Raw genomic sequence first — 19,249 nt, forward strand, 5'->3', positions numbered from 1 at the left:
AACGCTGCAGAATGCGTTGACCAATGGGAGCGCTCCCGGAACACCTCGCAGCGCGTCTAGTGTTTGCCAAACAACAATCGTTCAGTGAGCGCGCTGTACTCTGCTTCAGCTGCTCGTGCGCGAGTATGGTGTCCTGTTTTCTTATCGTCTCTTTCCTCTTCGCTTTCAGTCTTTCCAGTGGAGAAAGGACGCTGAAGTTTGTCACTGTGGTGAGCACTATAATGCATAATCTGTCTGCAGCTGGTTTGATAAAACCGTTCGTCTTAAAAGCCGTTCATAAAACGACACACATTCAGGCTTCTTGTTATGTGCCATATATTTATGCATTATAACTGTTTTTGTGTAAATATGAAGTGATGTTTGTGTCTCCCTTTTCATTTTTTTCCGCTCTGAAAGCTTTGCATTGATTATATCGCAACGAAGGTGGTCTTCTGTCGATGTCAGGCTAGTTTGAAACAAGAATCAAAAAGTAACGAGGTGTGAGTGACAATATCTGCTGACACGAGTAACCATTGTTTGCTAACAGCTTTGTTTTTAACTCTGCAACTTGTTCTCGACGTAAACTTTTGTTATTAGATATTGTACTAAACCTCCCTGTTCCGTCAAAGCAATAAAATGTTTTGATACAAGCCAAAGTCCAAGTCACTTCTGTTGTGGTTCGTTTGTTTCGGATGTATAGATTGGTAAAAGTCCTGGCTTTTGATGGGCAAATTCTGTATATCCAATTATAAGGACGTCCTGACACTGATGAGGCATATTCATTTTGTGGTATTTCAGAAGAAACCGCTGTCCATTTGTATTTTGATTGTATTTAAGTTTCTTTTTTTTAGCCCTACAAATGTAAACCATTTCTTTGTTCTCAAAGGTCTTATTATGAAAATAATGTATCTCCTGAATGTGTTGCCAGTGCCAACTTCATTATATTGTATGCAGAATTTTTCATTCATAAACAAAAATAGTTTAAATCCCAATTTGGTATCCCACTCTGTAATTCCAATCACTTAGGCTTATACACGATAATAAAAGTAACAGATTTTTATGCCGTATTAGAGAATTTAACTTTTCTTCTATTTGTGCTCATAAATCCATGTGTTTATTCTATATTTATTAGTTCTTATGTTGGTGTTATTGTTTCATTTTCAGGATGTGAATGTTTGTATGTTTTGTTTCACCTCTGTGCCACACAAAAAAACCTCAAAACCCTTTTTTGTATTGTGGGTAGTCATATTTGATACTGACAGCTGTTTTAAACAAGTGAATAGAAGTGTTTTGTGGTAAATCATGACGATCAGGTCACACAGCAGATGAGGAAGTATAAACCAGAGGGTTGTGTCATTTTAAACGTGATTGTGTAACGTGATTATAATTGAATGCATTCCTAGAACACCTACTTACTGTTCTGAAAGTGATTCAGGTCAGTCCTACTATAGACCTTCGTGTAAATGAGAGAAGGTCACAAGCCAGAGCTGAAAACTTAATACATGATGCACACTGAAACATGTCTGATTTCTGTGAAAGACAGAGATAAAGATAAGGAGGTAGACTAAATGTGCTCATCCAATTAGAATGTGTTAACAGACAACTGTGTGGCTTTTATCCGGGTGTCAGGGTGAGCACATGACAAGTTGGTTTTGCTTAAGTAAGCACAGTTGCACGGTGTAGTTCTTTCTCCTGATTACACACATAAATCCTCAATACTTATGAGATATATGACTTCCTCTCTGCCAGCTTTATCGTCATGGTGACAGATCTCCAATCAATGCCTATCCAACTGATCCCTATAAGGAGAGTGACTGGCCCCAGGGTTTTGGACAGCTCTCTCAGGTACAGTATGCAGACACACACATACATACCGTAAGCTCTTTGTTTTAATTGGTTATGTGCTACTTAAGTTGCCTTTAGTTTATGTAGAAACATGCAGGTGTTTACATAATTAAAAGAGTTTTTATAGAAAACTATTATGAGTATTATCCATCATCATTTCACATTCAGATGACTCTTCACAAAAACAATTTATTTCTTTAATGTGTCCAACTTTTTAAGTTAGCACCAAATTACTGAATGCACCTTTAAGGATTTTGTTTCATTCGTTTACTATAAGATTTAGTAAGAGTGTTTTTATTAAGTGAAAGTGACGTGACATACAGCCAAGTATGCTCAGAATTCGTGCTCTGCATTTAACCCATCCAAAGTGCACACACACAGCAGTGAACACACACACACCCTGAACACATACCTGGAGCAGTGGGTATCATTTATGCTGCGGCGCCCGGGGAGCAGTTGGGGGTTCGGTGCCTTGCTCAAGGGCACATCAGTCGTGGTATTGCCGGCCCGAGACTCGAACCCACCACCTTAGGGTTAGGAGTCAAACTCTCTAACCACTAGGCCACCCCTTGACCCTTACTTCAGCTCAATCTTCTGAACATTACAGGAAGGAATGAAGCAGCACTTCGAACTGGGTCAGTTTTTAAAGAAACGCTACACTGGATTCCTGAGTGAGGACTATGACCGGCATGAGGTTACCGTCTCTTTAAATTATTGTTTAAATATGTTCAATAACCTTAAACATAGAGTTTTCAGTTTCATGTGTTTAAATAGAATAAGTAATCCTGTCTTTGTGCCGTAGATATTCATCAGAAGCACAGATGTTGATCGGACTCTAATGAGTGCAGAAGCAAACCTAGCTGGCATGTTCCCACCTAATGGTTCTGAGGAGTTTAATCCAGATTTGAAATGGCAACCAATACCTGTTCACACTGTCCCAGTGGATAAAGAGAAGGTAAGAAATCACACTGAAGTTCTGTTCTCACTTTTCTCTCCACAATTTTGCAGCACACTGAAACTTGGCCCTGACCTCTGTTTAGCGATGAAGTCATATTTGCACAGAAGCAGCATCAATAAATGTCTCTGTATGGTTAAAATCTGTTTCCATGGTTACACGACCTGTCCTCAGTGTGTATTTTTTCTTTTTCAGCTGCTCTCATTCCCTCTGGAAGACTGTCCACGTTACACACAGTTAATGAATGAGACTGAAAAAACAGACATTTTTCTTAACATGACTGAAACCTACAAAGTGAGTCCACCGTGTGAAAATTAAAATTAATAATTAAACTAATAATATTCTTACCTTAGATTTAAACATTTTAAGATTTTAGGCCTGTTTTAAGAATATATTCAATCCCTACATCCTTGTTTTGTTGGGTAAATATCATGCAAATGGAAGAAATGTAAAACATTTTATTGATTTTGTGAAAATGTTTTGTCAGATGGCAGAAAACTTATTCTCCTCTGTCAAAGTATTTACAGTTTTAGTGCTATTCTGATTCCATTTTAAATCTTGCTCCCTGTTTTTTTCATGTTAGTAATTGACTTACATGTAAGTATGTAACTTACAAGGTTAGCATATATCCTATCTTGCAATGTATATGTGCAAAAATAATATTAATAAAAAAAACAGTAGATTAGCCACCCCAGCCATAATGGTTACTTCACTCATGGCAATGTCATTATGTTTTTATGCAGGAATTAATAGAGATGGTGAGAAATAAAACAGGACTGGAGAAAGCCAACATTGAGACTATTTGGAGTTTTTATGACACATTGTTCTGTGAGGTGAGTTTCACCTGGCATTTATGTGCACACATGCACTCATGGCTTCATCTAGCATTAAAAAACTCGGCCAGTCAATCTCACCCGCTAAGTATTGTCTTTAGGAATGAATGATATATTGAAATGAAGGCAGTGTGCGCAAATCTAGGTTTTTGTTTTTTTAACTCACTATGAAGTGCAGCATTAGGACTTCAAAAGAACAAATTCAATTTATTTTCTCCATAGAAGAATTTATTTTAAATGATAACTTCTAAATCATTAAAGACCTACTGTGAGCTACAAAGTTTTCTCCCTACGCTCTCAAACTATTTCAATATTTGTTTATATATCTATCACTGTTTTAATTAGATTGTTATTGGGCATTTACAATATCAGAGGAGGCTCTTATTTACACAAACACATTTAGACATTTATTGCGAGTCATGAAAGTCGTTCACAAGTTTGATGGCTTGAGGGTGAAACGGTTCCCTAGTCTGCGTGGACTCTCTCATGATATCAAGAGGCTTTGTGGTAAATGTCTTGCAATAATGGCCTTATCACAAACTGAATCACCATTACTTAATTTTATTTCTCTTTTTGTTATTCTCCTTCCACAGGCAAAGCATGGGATGCGACCACCTGATTGGGTTACTCCAAGTGTGATGGAGACTCTAAAGATGTTAAAGAACTTTGGTTTTCAGATTCTGTTTGGAATCTACAAGAGAAAGGAGAAGTGCAGACTTCAGGGAGGTAAGAGCTTTTTTTTTTATTTTTTTTATTCATTTCAAATAAACCTACAATTATGCCAAGTAGTATAGAACAACAACAGCAAAAAAAAAAAAAACTAAATGAATAAAAACAATAATAAGAACCAAAAAGCCAGAGAAAACCATTATATGAGGTTAAACATTGAGAGTAGTTTTTGACATTTTAAAAAGAAGAGAGAGGATTCTTGACAAAGCATTTTGATAGTTACACACTCTGACACTTTTATGCACACATATGCAAATCAGTGTTGTGGGAATAGGCTGCAAACTGAAACAGTGTGCAGTTATAGTGCAGGAAAATGTCAATGTAAAGAAACAACGAATGGACCATTCTACATTCAAACTGAAATACACAATGCAGTACTATGATCCTGCAACACTTTAATGTGCTAAAACTGCTCTTTTGCTCTCATTTACAGGCCTGCTGTTAGATCAGATCATTAAGAATCTCTCAAATGCTGCAGCACCGGACTCTAAACAGGAAGTGAAGATGATGGTATACTCAGCTGTAAGTCATGTCACACTTAAATGAAACATCAGCAGACCAAAACTCCCAAACTTCCCTTTTTCAGTCAATAGTCTACTTTAAAAAAAAAAAAAAAAAAAAAAAAGGAAAGGAAAGGAAAAGAAATGTGTCCTCTTTAGAGTAAGCAGTTCATGTAATGTTCACTCATGTAACCCTTTCCTCACTAGCATGACACAACAGTTGTAGCCCTGCAGGAAGCTCTGAATGTCTTTAATGGCCTGCAGCCTCCTTATGCCTCGTGTCATCTAATTGAACTTCACCAGGAAGAGAACGGGTAACTGTGTGTGAGAGCTGTGTTTTTCCTAAATCCATGCTTCAAGTAGACATGCTTTGCTCAAGTAAAATATACCTTTGCTTTGCTCTTTCAGGATGTTTACAGTGGAGATGTTTTATCGCAATGACACTAATGTGTCTGAGCCGTACCCTGTGTCTTTACCGGGCTGTTCCCAGCGCTGCCCCCTACAGGACTTTATGAACCTCACACGTGAAGTCATACCACAAGACAGGGATAAAGAGTGTCAGATAAGGAAGGAAGCCACAGACACTGGTAATCACAATCATTTACATTAATAAATGCTGTTTATTGCTTGCATCTTGTAATCACTCTTTTTTGTGCACACATAAACTGTAAATTATGGATATTTAATTATTTATTGATATTTATACTGCAATTTATTATTGAAAGCAGTTCCATATGACAAAAGATACCATTTTAAATATCTTTCAAAATATGCATAAAATGGCCAACCATATTGCTTATATAGATTTTTAAATAAATTTACTTTACTTTGATTTTGATGGTTCTCTCTCATATATGTGTAGCGGTCATAATTGGGCTGGCTGTGTGTGGATGTCTTCTCTTCCTCCTGGTACTGCTGCTGTTTGTAATGCTATGCCGTCTAAAAGACCCCATGGGTACCTATAGTCATGTCATAAATGAGAGTGACTCCTGACAATCGTATCGGCTCCTCCGCACAGAGGAACTGTGGGACAGTGAAGAGGAACTATGAGGACACAGCGCCAGGTTGTTGAGAAACTCTTAAGACAACTGACAAGATGGAACTTTTTTTTTTTTTGGGCACACACTTTTTTTTTTTTTTTTTTTTTTTTTTTTATTTTACATTGGGGAACACTTGATAATGTTTTATTTACTTGTAACCTTAAGTGTTTTGAGAGGAAAAAAAAGGGAATCAAGAGTTGTGATGGTGTCAATAGCATTAACGTAACAATGCTTAGAACACAGACGTGTAACTAAGAAACTTGACTTCATGTGTGTCTTGGGCTCTGGGATTTTATTGTAATGGAAGATTGTGAAGTGTCAACGGTGGAACTAAAACTTGAACTCAATATATCCGAGATGTGGACTAAATTGAAGTCCTCTCTGAAACAAGGATTGTTGGCGTCCTACTGTTTGTGGTCCCAGGCCCTTACATCTACTGTACTTGTCAACGCCTGAAGATTCAAATGGGGTAACAAAAGCCTACCTAATACACATTACTGAGGCCTTATTATGCACTCATGGAATTTTACCCTCATGCTTTTTATGTGATTATCTCCTGATTTACAGCAACAGAAGAGCTTTGATTAGTAAATTTCAGAATAATAACATGCTGATATGAACAGTCTTCCCAAGTTAAGCTCAAATGAGCTTTTATTGGAGTAGTTTAACATTGTGCAGTTTCTTTGATGTTTTGTCATTACACTTTGATCACATGAATACAAATTTTAGATGAAGTTATGAAAGATGCTTTCATGTCTCAGTACAGTACAAAATCAATTCCAGGTACATCATATTTAATACAAAATTATTAGACTGATAAACATGCCCAGTAAGAATTTTAACAAAAGAAATATTGCCACTCAACATTAATTACAATTTGTCCAGATTGATCTAATCTTTAATGTTTTGTGGTTTTTTATAATTGGTTTTTACTGTCTTTTACTGGCTTTTTAATGTTCTGGTCAGGTTTAAAGGTGTTGTATGTAAGTTTTTGACTCTACTAAAGCATAAAAAAACAAAACTTTTGCAGATATTTAAGAAACATGCAGAGTTAACATACTTGTTTATCTGAAAAACAATGCTACAGTCAGTTATTCTCCTGAAAATGTGCATTCCGGGCTGGAATATCGATCTTTGTTTTGGCTTGTGAATCCCGCCCACTGCCAGTTTACCCAATTGTATCTTGGCACCCCAGGTTGCCAGTTGCTGGAAAATATGCGTATCCTATTTCATTCATTGTCAAGTGCGCTCGTTCCTGTTGGTGTTGTCAATCTGGCAACCTACATGTGTCAAATCTGAGGAGGAGGAACCGGGTGAAAAATACCCTCTCCAACATTTTGAATTTGGCCTGCAATACCTAGTTCAACCACACTGTGTCAATCCTACATACAGCACCTTTAATTGAATACAAATGTTGTATTGATTAGCTGATGAAATTGTGATAGTTTGAGATGTACTTAATCTGAAAAGATGACAACAACCTTTTTATTAAGTTTTATTTTCATCAAATAGACAAATAATGTTTGACAGGACAACTGCAAACTGTTTTAAACAAATGCACGTCTTTCGTGTACCAGGTCACTGACATCTTGTTAATAGTCAAAATGGAAGCTTATAGTACAGTATAGTCTTAGTGTCAGGAAAAGAGCTTCAAACCAAAATGTTTTTACCAAGAAAATAACCAAATTCACAATTTGTTTAAATCTAGCTTAAAAAAAAAAAACATTCATAGACCTCTGCTTTGAATATGGGGGTTTCCCGTCAATATCCACGTCATTTAAGGTCCTAGGGCCTCATTTATAAAGACCTGTGTAAAATGTGTGAACACACAAAAGTTTCCGAAATGTTCATATGATTTATAAAAAGTCTGTATACACAAAAATGTCTCTAAATGCATCTCTTGATAAACTCCACCTACAGAATGCACACAAACATCCATTCATGGTTAATATATAATTAAGCAATTACAGAGACATAATTATCACAGAGCGGTTAAAATATTGCTAATTTGTGCATTCAATATAAATGCATAACGTGATTGCCTATTTATCTTTACATGTTCTTAATTGAGTTTTATTAATGGTATATGAGCACAGGAAGTTCATACACATGCTTTTGTTTATCCCAATTTGTTCCTTACTTTTGACATCAAATGAAATCGTAAATGCATTTTATAAATGAGGCTCCAGTTTCTGCAAGATACTGTGATATCATGAATACACCAGCAGTGCATAAATGTTAAAGACTAAAATTGAATTCATTCATCTAGAATTTTTAATAGAAATGTTTGCACACCTATACCGCAAGTAGACTATTATCTGGACCAGTCCAGATCAGTGCAACTGTTTGAGAACATAAACATTCAAAACTATCAACACAAAATATGGGACTTCATTCAAAGACACCAAAAATTTTCCCTTCATAGTCTGTGATTAATTCTTTTTTTCTATATCGTACTCTAACTTTGCTGTAATTTTAAATATGCGGTGCAACATCAGGCTGGGTTGAGTGCCCCAGAAACATCTCAAGTGTTTTTCTCTATTATCTGGAATGGATTACAAACGTCTTACCCCTGTGCACATCCAGAAAATGACACTCAACAATCTTAAAGGCGGTTTAATGTCTACTAAAACACTACATAAGCTAAGCACCATTAAAAATCTTAAGGATAACACTTAACACACACATACGTGCACACATAAAAAAAATATACTTGCTGCATTCCACACATAAGGTGTTATTTTCTTTAATCCCGCTCTGACCTTTAACCTTTACACTCAACATTCAGTTGTCAACAGTGATATATGGGTCACTGCACAGGTTTACCATCACAATCTAGGGATTGGCTTATCAATGAACAAATATTAAGATGTACATGTTATTTCACACATAGAGAGCAAAGGAAATAGGAAAAGAGAAATGCTGATTGTCTTGTGTCAAGATCAAAGGTTAGGAGCATGTGAGTTAAGGCTCTGATCAGGCGATGGCTTTGACCTCAGGCAGGAAGTCCTCCCAATACTTCACCAACTGGTTTAAGATATACTTCAATTCATGAAATACAATTCAGCAGTGTTGTATGTAAAAAAACAACAACAAACACTCACACTTACCCTATGCTGTGTGTGAAGCAGGGACTCCAGGTATTTCACTATGTACTGTTTGAAATCTCTGGCTCTCTCTTTCTGCAACAGAAAAACAATTTGATCTCATATTTTGTGATGTAATAAGGCATTACCAATGGTCACAGCTTTTGGAACTACTGAATTTCAGATGAATGCTGGTAAATGTTTAACATGTTTAAGTTGGTGATTTTATTGCCATACGTATCTAGAACGACTGCTTTTCTTTCCACTATCCCTGTTAAAATTCCTGGCTGAATTACCTACAGTTTTTTGACAAACCATGGTTGTGTGGTAATTTAAAGGAGCTGTATTTTTGACTCTACTAAAGCATAAAAATATGGCGTTATTTCCCTGTCAAATGTCGAGAGCGCATTATTGTAAAGCGAAAGTACATTAATATAATGTGCGAGCGCGAATCTCTCTGCTCGCGCGCGGAAAATAATGTGCGGAGCGCGAATCTCTCTGCTCGCGCGCGCTCTCAGATATACGTTGCTCTTGTAAGAATTTTCTCTGGGCTCGCTCAGAGAGTATGCCTGCACTTAAACCGTGTTCAGTGCAATCGCGAATCTCTCCTCTTCGCTTAAAGTAAGCGTGTATGTGCTTAACTGTGTCCCGTGCGTTCGCGCATGGCCAAGTATTCTTCTCTTCGAATTCTTTCTCTTTGCTCTTGGCAAAAACGATGTCAAAACGGCAACAACCAATCAGAAATAGGCTTCAACGACTGACCAATGAAAACGCGACATCATACATGGAATCTTATTGGTTGATGGGCATTTCGGCTTTTTTTCATGAGCAGGCTCGTTTGACTCAGCTCACTGACAAGAGCCGGCTCTTTTGGCTCACAAACGGCTCTTTAAAAAACAATAATGTTTTGACTATGATAGGTGTGAAAACAATTTTAATTAAATTATTAAATTAAATCATACTCACAATGTCTCACAATTTCTTTGAAAATGCATTGATTTGTTATGAAAAAAGAATACTATTAAACATTTGCATTTAAATTACAACTTTTTAATGTATAGAAACAACAACATTACAAAACAAATACAATCTGAATCTGAACAACATAATAGAACCCATATTAAAGAAAAATAACTGAAAGGATTAAACTAGTCCATCTTTTTTTGGCATGTTATATAACCAGCATGAACTATCTCACTAGTTATGTTTTGTATAACTAGCATGAACACACACACACACAATGCTGATCATATTTTTATTTTATGAGAGATTTGCATTCAGAAATGCAAGCTGCCTTACTTTCGAGGGGCTGATGCGGTTTCTTCTCCGAGTTTGACACTGTGTGTGTGGTGTGTGTGTGATCGGCACCTTTCTCATGCCATATAATTGGTTGTCACCTCGTGTATGATTGACAGGAACAGAATGTGAGGCTGATCAGACAGTCGAAACGAATATGTGCGCCTTTAGGCCTATATAATTTTTTTTTCTGAGGCTGATTTTGAATTAGTCAGTTATTTTAAATAAAATAAAATGCATCCAATATTTCATTATTACATAATGATTTAATTTCTATAGACTATTTTTTTTTTTAATAAGAGTCGGCTCTTCAGATATGCTAGCCAGCTCTCGTCGTTCACCTACAAGAGCCGGCTCTTAGAGTCGGCTCATTCGCTAACGACCCATCATGGAATAAGTTCACTGAAGTTCAGTCAAGACGAGCCTAGATGGATCCGCCGAATCGACGAGCTCAGGTAACCAGTTTTATTTGTTTTTATTTTAAATATGTCAAATGTATCTTAGAAATGTCTGGGAAGAGGGGCGATTGAATTATTTTACATAGGCTATAAATTACCTAGACTGTCAACCACATTGTTCACACTACGTGCCATGCCCATTGAAAGTGAGATTTTTTAGATAAAAAAAATAAAAATAAATAATAATAATAATTCATTATAACACTCAACGCTGCAATCCGCGATAAAGAAAATCCATTGCAGATGACACTTTTCATTAATTTCACATCACTTCATTCGTGACAGCCATAAATAACAATTTTACTGGGGCATTTTGCCCCCTTATCTTATTCCCCCGAAATATTTGTTCAGATTTGAATTTAGCAGTTGATCTCGCTACGTACTTAATGATTAATCACTGGTGTGATTGCGTGAGACAATGTGTTAATTATCAGACGTAAAATATTATTTTTGCCTTTTGGAATCCGCTTTCAAATATATTTGGCTAAAAAAATGTCACTTTCAATGGGCATGGCACGTAGTGTGAACAATGTGGTTGAAAGTCTAGGTAATTTATATGTAAAATAATCCAATCGCCCTTTTCTCAGACATTTCTAAGATACATTTGACATATTTAACATCAAAACAAATAAAACTGGTTACCTGAGATCGTCGATTCGGCGGATCCATCTCGGTTCGTCTTGATTGAACTTCAGTGAACTTATTCCATGTGCGGTTCAATATCAACCAATAAGATTCCATGTACGATGTCGCGTTTTCATTGGTCAGCCGTTGAAGCCTATTTCTGATTGGTTGTTGCCGTTTTGACAGCGTTTATGCCAAGAGCAAAGAGAAAGAGTTCGAAGAGAAGAGTACTTGGCCATGCGCGAACGCACGGGACACAGTCTAAGCACATACACGCTTACTTTAAGCGAAGAGGAGAGATTCGCGATTGCACTGAACACGGTTTAAGTGCAGGCATACTCTCTGAGCGAGCCCAGAGAAAATTCTTACAAGAGCAACGTGTACATGAGAGCGCGCGCCCAGTTCCCGCTCGCACATTATATCCCGCGCGCGAGCAGAGAGATTCGCGCTCGCACATTATATTAATGTACTTTCGCGCTACAATAATGCGCTCAGTTTACCCAATTGTATTTCGGCACCCCCGGTTGCCAGTTGGCAAGAAACACAGCATATTTCATTTCAGTCATGGAAGCTGGCAAACGAAAGTGTCGTCAATCTGGCAACCTGCGTGTGCGTTAGTGAAATCTGAGGAGGAGGGACTGGGTGAAAAAAAAAAACCCTCTCCGATATTTTGAATTTGGACTGCAATACCTAGTTCAACCACAGTTGCAACTTCACAGATCTTCTTTATGCACCAAGAGCTTGTAACACGCCAAGCGAAAGGAAAAATAGAAATCATATCATATGACCCCTTTAACTGCCACCCCAATCCACCTGTCTCGAGTTTAGGAAAAGGGATCAATCCAAAAGTCATTTTGTAAATCCCACCAAGCACCATCTGGCAACTGTTGTGCTTCATTTTATATTTGAATACTGATATTTTGTCAAGAATAATAGAGGAATATATATTAAAAACTGTATTAATTTTAAAATATATTATTTTAAATAAATGAATATAAATTTGTGTGTGTGTGTGTGTGTGTGTGTGTATATATATATATATATATATATAGTGTGTGTGTGTGTGTTTGTGTGTGTTTGTGTCTATTTGTATATATATGTGTAGAAAATTGCTTAAGCTTTTTAAATAGGCCATTATTATGTCAGCAACAGGTATGCAAAAAAGAATAAAAAATATGTATTATTTATATAAACTAGGGCTTGCATTTTAGCAGTTGACTAAATAGTCAAATGTTTGCCTTATGTAAATAAGAGGTTGCGCCCATCATTTTTAAACATTTAAAACCACATAGCACATCAGTGTACCTATTATTATATACGATATTTAAATGAAGAAATAATAAACAGGACATTTTCTATTATTAAATTCATCATCATGATTAACATGTGACTGACAAATCTTACCTCAAATCTGAGCACTTCTTTACGCACAGTACAGGTAACTCTTTCGAAATCTCTCTCATACTGACTGACTTTAGACTCCCACTGTGCAGAGACACAGAAAACAGCTCAATGTTAACAGCAAATTAATGACCATTCATATTGTCATTCAACATAACTGCCCTACAGAAATGTTACATGTTGGTCTAATGTACAGTACTTGTACCGTGTTATGTTTAGCATTCGCTGTTGATAATTTAACCTCATTTATGTCGTCTTTAGCCTGCTGCAGCTTCTCGGGTTTATTTGCCCAGAGCAGCTTGGCCTCAGCCTCTCGTTTCTTCTGCAGTGTACTCTGAGCTTCCTGTAGACGCTGCCACACTTTCATCCTCTGCTCAAAACAGCACTGAGGACAGCAAAGAGCACAGTTAAAAACATCATATTACTTCAACAGTGGGGTCTCACTGCTGGTTTTGCATTATGTGGTTGTGCTCTCTAACCCTCACGGCCCCCAGCAGCCTGACGTAGTCGGCCAGGAGCTCAGCGAGGATGAAGAAATCGCTGAAGGTCTGTTGCTGATGCAGCTGCTCCATCTTATCCTCCACTTCTGCCAGCTGTGACAGCGCACGAGATAACGCAGAGTTCTCCTCCACACTGCCCAGCATGGCCACACTCCTACTAAACACCGCTGTGTTACTACACAACTCTATGAGAGGAGAAAGACTTTGAGATGCTTTGTAACAGTATGAATCTGGAAGACTGGCTTCACAGTGTAGTTTTCATTCTCACCTTTCCTGTGGTTTACTAATGAGTCAACAGCGGCATGGAGCCTCCTCAGCAGCTGCTCCTCATTCTCCACCTCCTGAAGCTTACTCTCAAACCACTGACACAGACACACACAGAGAGGTGTCAATCACTAGTAAAATGCAGGGACCTGGGAGAATTTATGTCTTAGTACTGCATGAACTGAGCTCCTCTTACGTTATCTGATTCATTCATTTTAATGGTCATCTTATTCACTGCATCCGACGCTCTGTTTATCATCTTTAGGAGGCCAGGTCCACTCAAAGTCTGAGTATTCACTGCCCTGGGCAACTAAAAACACACAAACAGACAAGTAGTTTAGATATTAAATATTTCACTAAAAATACTGTGTCTCTAGGAACATGATAAAGGTGGTCACCTCATCTCTCTCTAAAAACTCTCGAACATCAGGGTCCTGTAATAGAGATGGATGAGCCACTACTCTTTGTAGATACCTACAGAAAATAAGTATATAATATACAGGGGATATAGAAAAGAATCACCCCCCTTCAAAATTAATAATCACAGGGTGATTAGTTACACCTGATTTTCATTTTTAGGAGGGGGTTTTCCTTTTTCCAACTCAGTGATTCTGTTTTTGATTTTTTTTTTCTAACATGTTGGTGTTATGTCTTTCACTTGGATGTTATAAAGTTGCACTGACTAAATACAGCTGGATAAAACCAAAACTATCCGTCTTCATTTCAGGCTGCGAAGCAACAAAATGTGATTATTTTAAAGGGGGAGTGGGGTTTCTATACCAACTGTATATACATATAAATATAACCAGTTAAAAATAAAGCAAGTGTGCATTAGCATGTGAATGCATATTTTATGTTAGAGGTCAATAAACGTATTGTTCTGCTGTTGCAACTCAAAATTCGGCAACAGTAAATGCTTTTTTTTTTGTTTTTGTTTGCATGCCTGGTACCGAAAAGTTCTAGAGTATGACTGCAAAATAAAAATGAAACAACTCCTAACTCCTCAAGATTTGTGGTGTCTAAATCTGTTGCCTTCAACAGTCTTTCCAAATTTGTATTTTCAATGTAATGTATACTTTGGTTACAAGATATTTGTCATAAAGGATCACTGATGATAATAACTACTACTTTATATTCCACTGCTGCTACACATACACACACATACATATACATACATACATACATATACATGCATTACTTATCTAACTGTCAGTTTTTGTGTACCTTCTGATACTATTGTCTGTATTTGTCAATATTTCCTTAGTTTAGTCCTCATGACTGTCTATATCCCCTTTCACACTGCAAATGACCAGAGTGCCTTCTGTGTGAATGCAAACATGTTCCGGGATCGATCTCGGGTTGGGGACCTAGTAACATTGCCAGAGTCAGTCCCGGAACGAGCCCTGTGTGAACAAAAGCCAGAACCAATGCCATAAGGGGTGTGTCGTAGTGATGACGCAAGCTATCGTGTGACTCTTCTACCCAGTGTTCTTAAAGCAGATTAGCGTTCACAACAAAAAATATGTGCAAACTGGTATGAAGCAGAAATCAGGGAGCTAATCACTATCTGTGCTGAAGCTGAGATCGTACGCCAGCTTAAGTGAAACGCTACGTGTCACATATTACACGTCACATCGTAATGTCACGTGTCTTTATGGGATGTGTGTGAATGCACACACAGATTCCAGAAGATCCCAAAACAAATCACAGAACACATTATCCGTGTATTTTCCAGAATCTCTGTGTGAAAGGGGCTTATGTGTCACAGTTGTTTCCTGAAGAAATTGTGTTGTTTGTTTTTATCTATTGTCATGCAATTAGCTCAAAATTATAATAAAGTTTACTCTGTGTTTATATTGTAAATGTCACATAGTATTCATCAGCGCTTTCTTTTTTCTGATTATTATAGGCATGTTTTGGTTGCACCTGGGATTTCCTACATTTTGGACTTCAAAATGCCTCATTACAGTAATAAAAGAGTTTTTCAAATCATATCCAATATATATCACGTTCAATATGCGTTCAGCCACTTAATCCGAAATTATCGGATTAGTTATTAATATCAGAAAAAAATGCAATTGGTCAACCTCTATTTTATGTGTATGCCTAACTGGCCATGTGCTCACCTCTCCAGTGCTGCTCGTCTCTTTTCCACAAACTCCGCCGAGGATGAATCCTCCTTCCCTACCTTCACTTTAGTCATCCCTGTGACACAACACAAACCACACACTCGGTCAGCAAAAAAGTAAGAGTCAACAGAGTATCCAGGACACCGTGAATGTCTAGTACCCCTTTTCCACCAGCAGGAACCGGGTGCAACTGCATTTGCCTCAACTGCATTGCTATTGATGTTCATGGCTTTGCAAACCTACACTGGCATCCAAACACAGCGAATTTAACATGTTCGTGTTTAGCTGCTATTTCAAAAATGGCGGTAAAAGGTTTCTGTTCATCTTGTTGGTAACGGTAACCCCGCCCCCAGCCCCTGACACAAGCGGTTCTTACTTCTAGACCAGCAATGTTTTGGTTCTACTTACGAACCACTTTTCCTGGTTTGGAGGTGGTGCTTTGGGTGTCGAAAGACAAAGAACCGATATGAAACTAGGCTCTTTTGCCCCAATCCAGCACGGCCTTGGTGGAAAAGGGGTATAGATGAGCTCACTCCACTAGATATGGTGCCAGAGTGAGCATGAGAGCTTCTTTACCCACTACACTCTTCTGAGGTGGAGGTGGGATGATGCAACCCAGCAGGGAGTGTTTGGCTGATATCTTCTCATAAAGTCCCAGAAAATCACTGAAACGTCGACGCACTGAGAACATCTTATTCGGGAACATGGGCAGTGTAGTCTGGAGAGAGACAGAGAAGCATGGAAAAGGGCCATAATGCTGATTTATGTAGCTCGAACAATCCAAAAAATGGTAATAGAGATGAGCTTTTGCGTACCCGAGTCGACACTTTGTAAGACATGTAGGCATTCATGCCATCTCCTGCAACACAATAACGCAGAAGAACTCAATCACTGTAGCTCTTAACATCCAGAACATCTAGAACCAGTGGTTCTCAACCTTAGTAACATTTATTCATTTAGCAGATGCTTTTTTTCTCCAAAGTGATCTACAAATTAGGAATCATAATCATAAGCTCATTGGTTTGTAGCACAAATCATTTTACAGTTTACATTAATTTGTTATTCACTTATTTGCTTACTTTCGCATTGAAAAATAAGTTGCATTATACAAACCAATTTTCTCTGGATTAGTGACTGCGATGTTCAGCTCAAACTGGTCTCCACTCTCTTCCTCCTCCAACTGTTAAAGTTCATCAGCATTGTTAGAATAAAGCATCTATATAAATATCACAAGAATGCAACTGAAGGCATGTAAAGGGTCTCGTTTCAGTACCTCCTCCATGGTCTTGGTGACAACGCTGGGTTTGAGTATGGAATTAGGGACATGTGTGGTGTTGCAAGCCGACGCGGTCGGGCCAATAATCTCTCTCCTGCCCTGACTAGTGGTGCTGGTTAGCGTCAGTTCTACAGTGGCCTCTGGTGTTTGAACAGAGAGAACAAATAAAGCACAGAGGTGTGAAGTATGTGAGTAACAGCACTTCACCATTATATTTTAGTATAGTATTATTTTGGGAAATCTGTACCTTTCATTAGTTCTGTTAAAATCAAGTACTTGTACTATTACTCAATCACATTTACAATGAAAAAGAATAGCCTTCTACTTCATTACAATTTCTAATACTTACATATCATGACTTAAATATTTTCTCAGTGATTTAAAAATATCTTTCCAAATGTAACTAACAAGCCAGTAAATCATGTACACTAAAAAAAACTATCCCTTTCAGACACATACTTCATGCTCTAGTAAAGTGTTTTTTATAATAACTACTTATTTAAATGTTTGTAAAACCACCTACTGATCATTTTAGCTGAGAATATTCTGGTAACAGGTTTCAGGATATTGGTTTCAGTTTAACATCTGCTGTGTCCTGGATTCTTACATGGTCAGAACAATGAGAGAATGTTATTTTCAACCAGTTTTTTCTTCAAAAACTCTCAAATTAGAACATCTCTACTGCCTCTTGTTCACAAAACCCAATTCAAAGCTAAGAAAAGTGCTCACCGATTACTTTTAAATACCCAAATTCAATTATATGTGGAAGGTTTTTTTTTTTTTTTTTTTACTTCCACTCAAGTACTCTTCGGCAAGGTACATAATTTTAAATGAGCAGAATTTTTGTCAATAGGTTTTTTTTTTTTTTTTTTTTTACAAGTACAATTTTCTTTAGTTTTTACATTTAAAATAAAGCATCTTTCAGTGATCTGCATCAGCCTGACACGATGTTTTAAAGAAAGATGGAATGCATTGTTTTCCAACACGCAGTTCAGCTGCCATCAGGCCGACAGCTCAAGTCAAGTGTCATTATGTATTTACCGCTCATTGTGAGTCATGGTGCAGTACGTTACCAGTGAACAGATCCAGCTCTTCATCAGAGGGAAGGCCATTAGTGGCGTGATGGACATCTCTTCTGATGTACGAGCCCTCCTCGCTGAAGATATCGCCCTCATCAGGAGCTGATGTGGGTGTGATCGGTTTACTCTGCAAAAAGAGGTGAACACAATGCCAACATAACAGCTGATAACTATGACATAATTGCAGTTGCTGAGCTGCATTATGAGACTAACCGCTGCAGACACTGACTATAAGCTATCAGCTAGCTTCTGTCAAATGACACTTAAATGTTTCCCCACATACGACTCAATCAGATAATGCCAACTGGCGATTCATTCTGAAGCGAGGGTCTCACTCTGGCGCCGGTTAATATGTCCTCGCCTTCTTCATCCTCCTCGTCGCTGTCCAGCACTCGAGTGTCAAACTCAGCCTCCTGATCTTCACTATCAGGGAGAGGAGGAGGATTCCGTCCGAAGCTGCCTGACATCTTTCGACTAAATAAAATATATGTAACAACAAACAAACCTAACGGATCAAGTTTTGAGGTTGGCGAAATTTCTAACTGACTGTATGTTACAGGTAAGCGTGGATTGAATTTCACTGCTAGGTAAACCTCAGCGTACTTAAAACATCGGCGGACAGCTCAGAAAGAGCGCTGATGCGACCCTGCCACCTGATGGACTGGAGCAAATACTACAGATACTTCAGCAACTACACCAGGGGTCTCCAGCCCTGCTCCTGGAGAGCTACTGTCCTGCAGATTTCAGCTCCAACCCCAATCAAACACACCTGAAGCAGCTAATCAAGGTGTTCAGGGCTACTTGATAATTACAGACAGCTGTGTTGGAGCTGAAGCATAATTTATAAAACGATCATGTTGCCATTTTCATATATATATATCCTCGTTGAGGGCTGAGCCCCCCCTAAAATGAAAATCCTAGAATCGCCCCTGGTTGAATCGGTTCACAAAATTGGTCCGAGCTGCTCTCAGGTCATAATGAGACAATAACCTATGAATGAATTGAGAGTAAATGTGTATATCTGTAGCTGTACTGATAAAATATATTCACTGAGTCACTGATCTGTATCAGATCAGCTTACTATTGGGGTGGGTGTAGTTCAGGGATCTCCAACCCTGCCCCCGGAGAGCTACAATCCAGCTACAATCCAGCCCTCCTCGCTGAAGATATCGCCCTCATCAGGAGCTGATGTGGGTGTGATCGGTTTACTCTGCAAAAAGAGGTGAACACAATGCCAACATAACAGCTGATAACT

General features: G+C 38.0%; 2 protein-coding genes across 5 annotated transcripts; one reads left to right on the forward strand and one right to left on the reverse strand.

Annotated features, from left to right (window-relative positions):
• Positions 1 to 52: 52 nt before the first annotated feature.
• LOC109093348 (lysosomal acid phosphatase-like) lies at positions 53 to 6,573 on the forward strand. The gene is made up of 11 exons (XM_042760448.1): positions 53 to 209; positions 1,729 to 1,824; positions 2,432 to 2,518; positions 2,627 to 2,779; positions 2,975 to 3,073; positions 3,523 to 3,612; positions 4,206 to 4,338; positions 4,775 to 4,863; positions 5,049 to 5,155; positions 5,250 to 5,428; positions 5,704 to 6,573. Exons 1-11 carry the CDS (start codon positions 126 to 128, stop codon positions 5,832 to 5,834), a joined length of 1,248 nt encoding a protein of 415 aa, XP_042616382.1. The 5' UTR covers positions 53 to 125; the 3' UTR covers positions 5,835 to 6,573.
• A 394-nt stretch (positions 6,574 to 6,967) lies between these two features.
• Positions 6,968 to 18,755, reverse strand: LOC109060835 (sorting nexin-1-like). Of its 4 annotated transcripts, none has more exons than XM_042760446.1 (16): positions 18,278 to 18,755; positions 17,989 to 18,121; positions 17,439 to 17,517; positions 16,913 to 17,055; positions 16,753 to 16,819; positions 16,455 to 16,498; positions 16,216 to 16,357; positions 15,637 to 15,715; positions 13,909 to 13,984; positions 13,707 to 13,820; positions 13,515 to 13,608; positions 13,226 to 13,431; positions 12,952 to 13,131; positions 12,750 to 12,830; positions 8,992 to 9,063; positions 6,968 to 8,908 (listed from the first exon to the last, which is right to left on the reverse strand). In XM_042760446.1, the coding sequence occupies exons 3-16, from the start codon at positions 17,443 to 17,445 to the stop codon at positions 8,858 to 8,860; spliced, it is 1,356 nt and encodes a 451-aa protein (XP_042616380.1). In that variant the 5' UTR covers positions 17,446 to 17,517; positions 17,989 to 18,121; positions 18,278 to 18,755; the 3' UTR covers positions 6,968 to 8,857. The 4 variants fall into 4 exon arrangements, with proteins under 4 accessions (XP_042616380.1, XP_042616379.1, XP_042616377.1 ...); XM_042760445.1 differs by having other exon boundaries at positions 18,208 to 18,755; XM_042760443.1 differs by lacking the exon at positions 17,439 to 17,517 and having other exon boundaries at positions 18,330 to 18,755.
• Positions 18,756 to 19,249: the final 494 nt, after the last annotated feature.

The sequence above is a fragment of the Cyprinus carpio genome, chromosome A7 (assembly GCF_018340385.1).
Source record: "Cyprinus carpio isolate SPL01 chromosome A7, ASM1834038v1, whole genome shotgun sequence".
NCBI classification, from domain to species: Eukaryota; Metazoa; Chordata; class Actinopteri; order Cypriniformes; family Cyprinidae; genus Cyprinus; species Cyprinus carpio.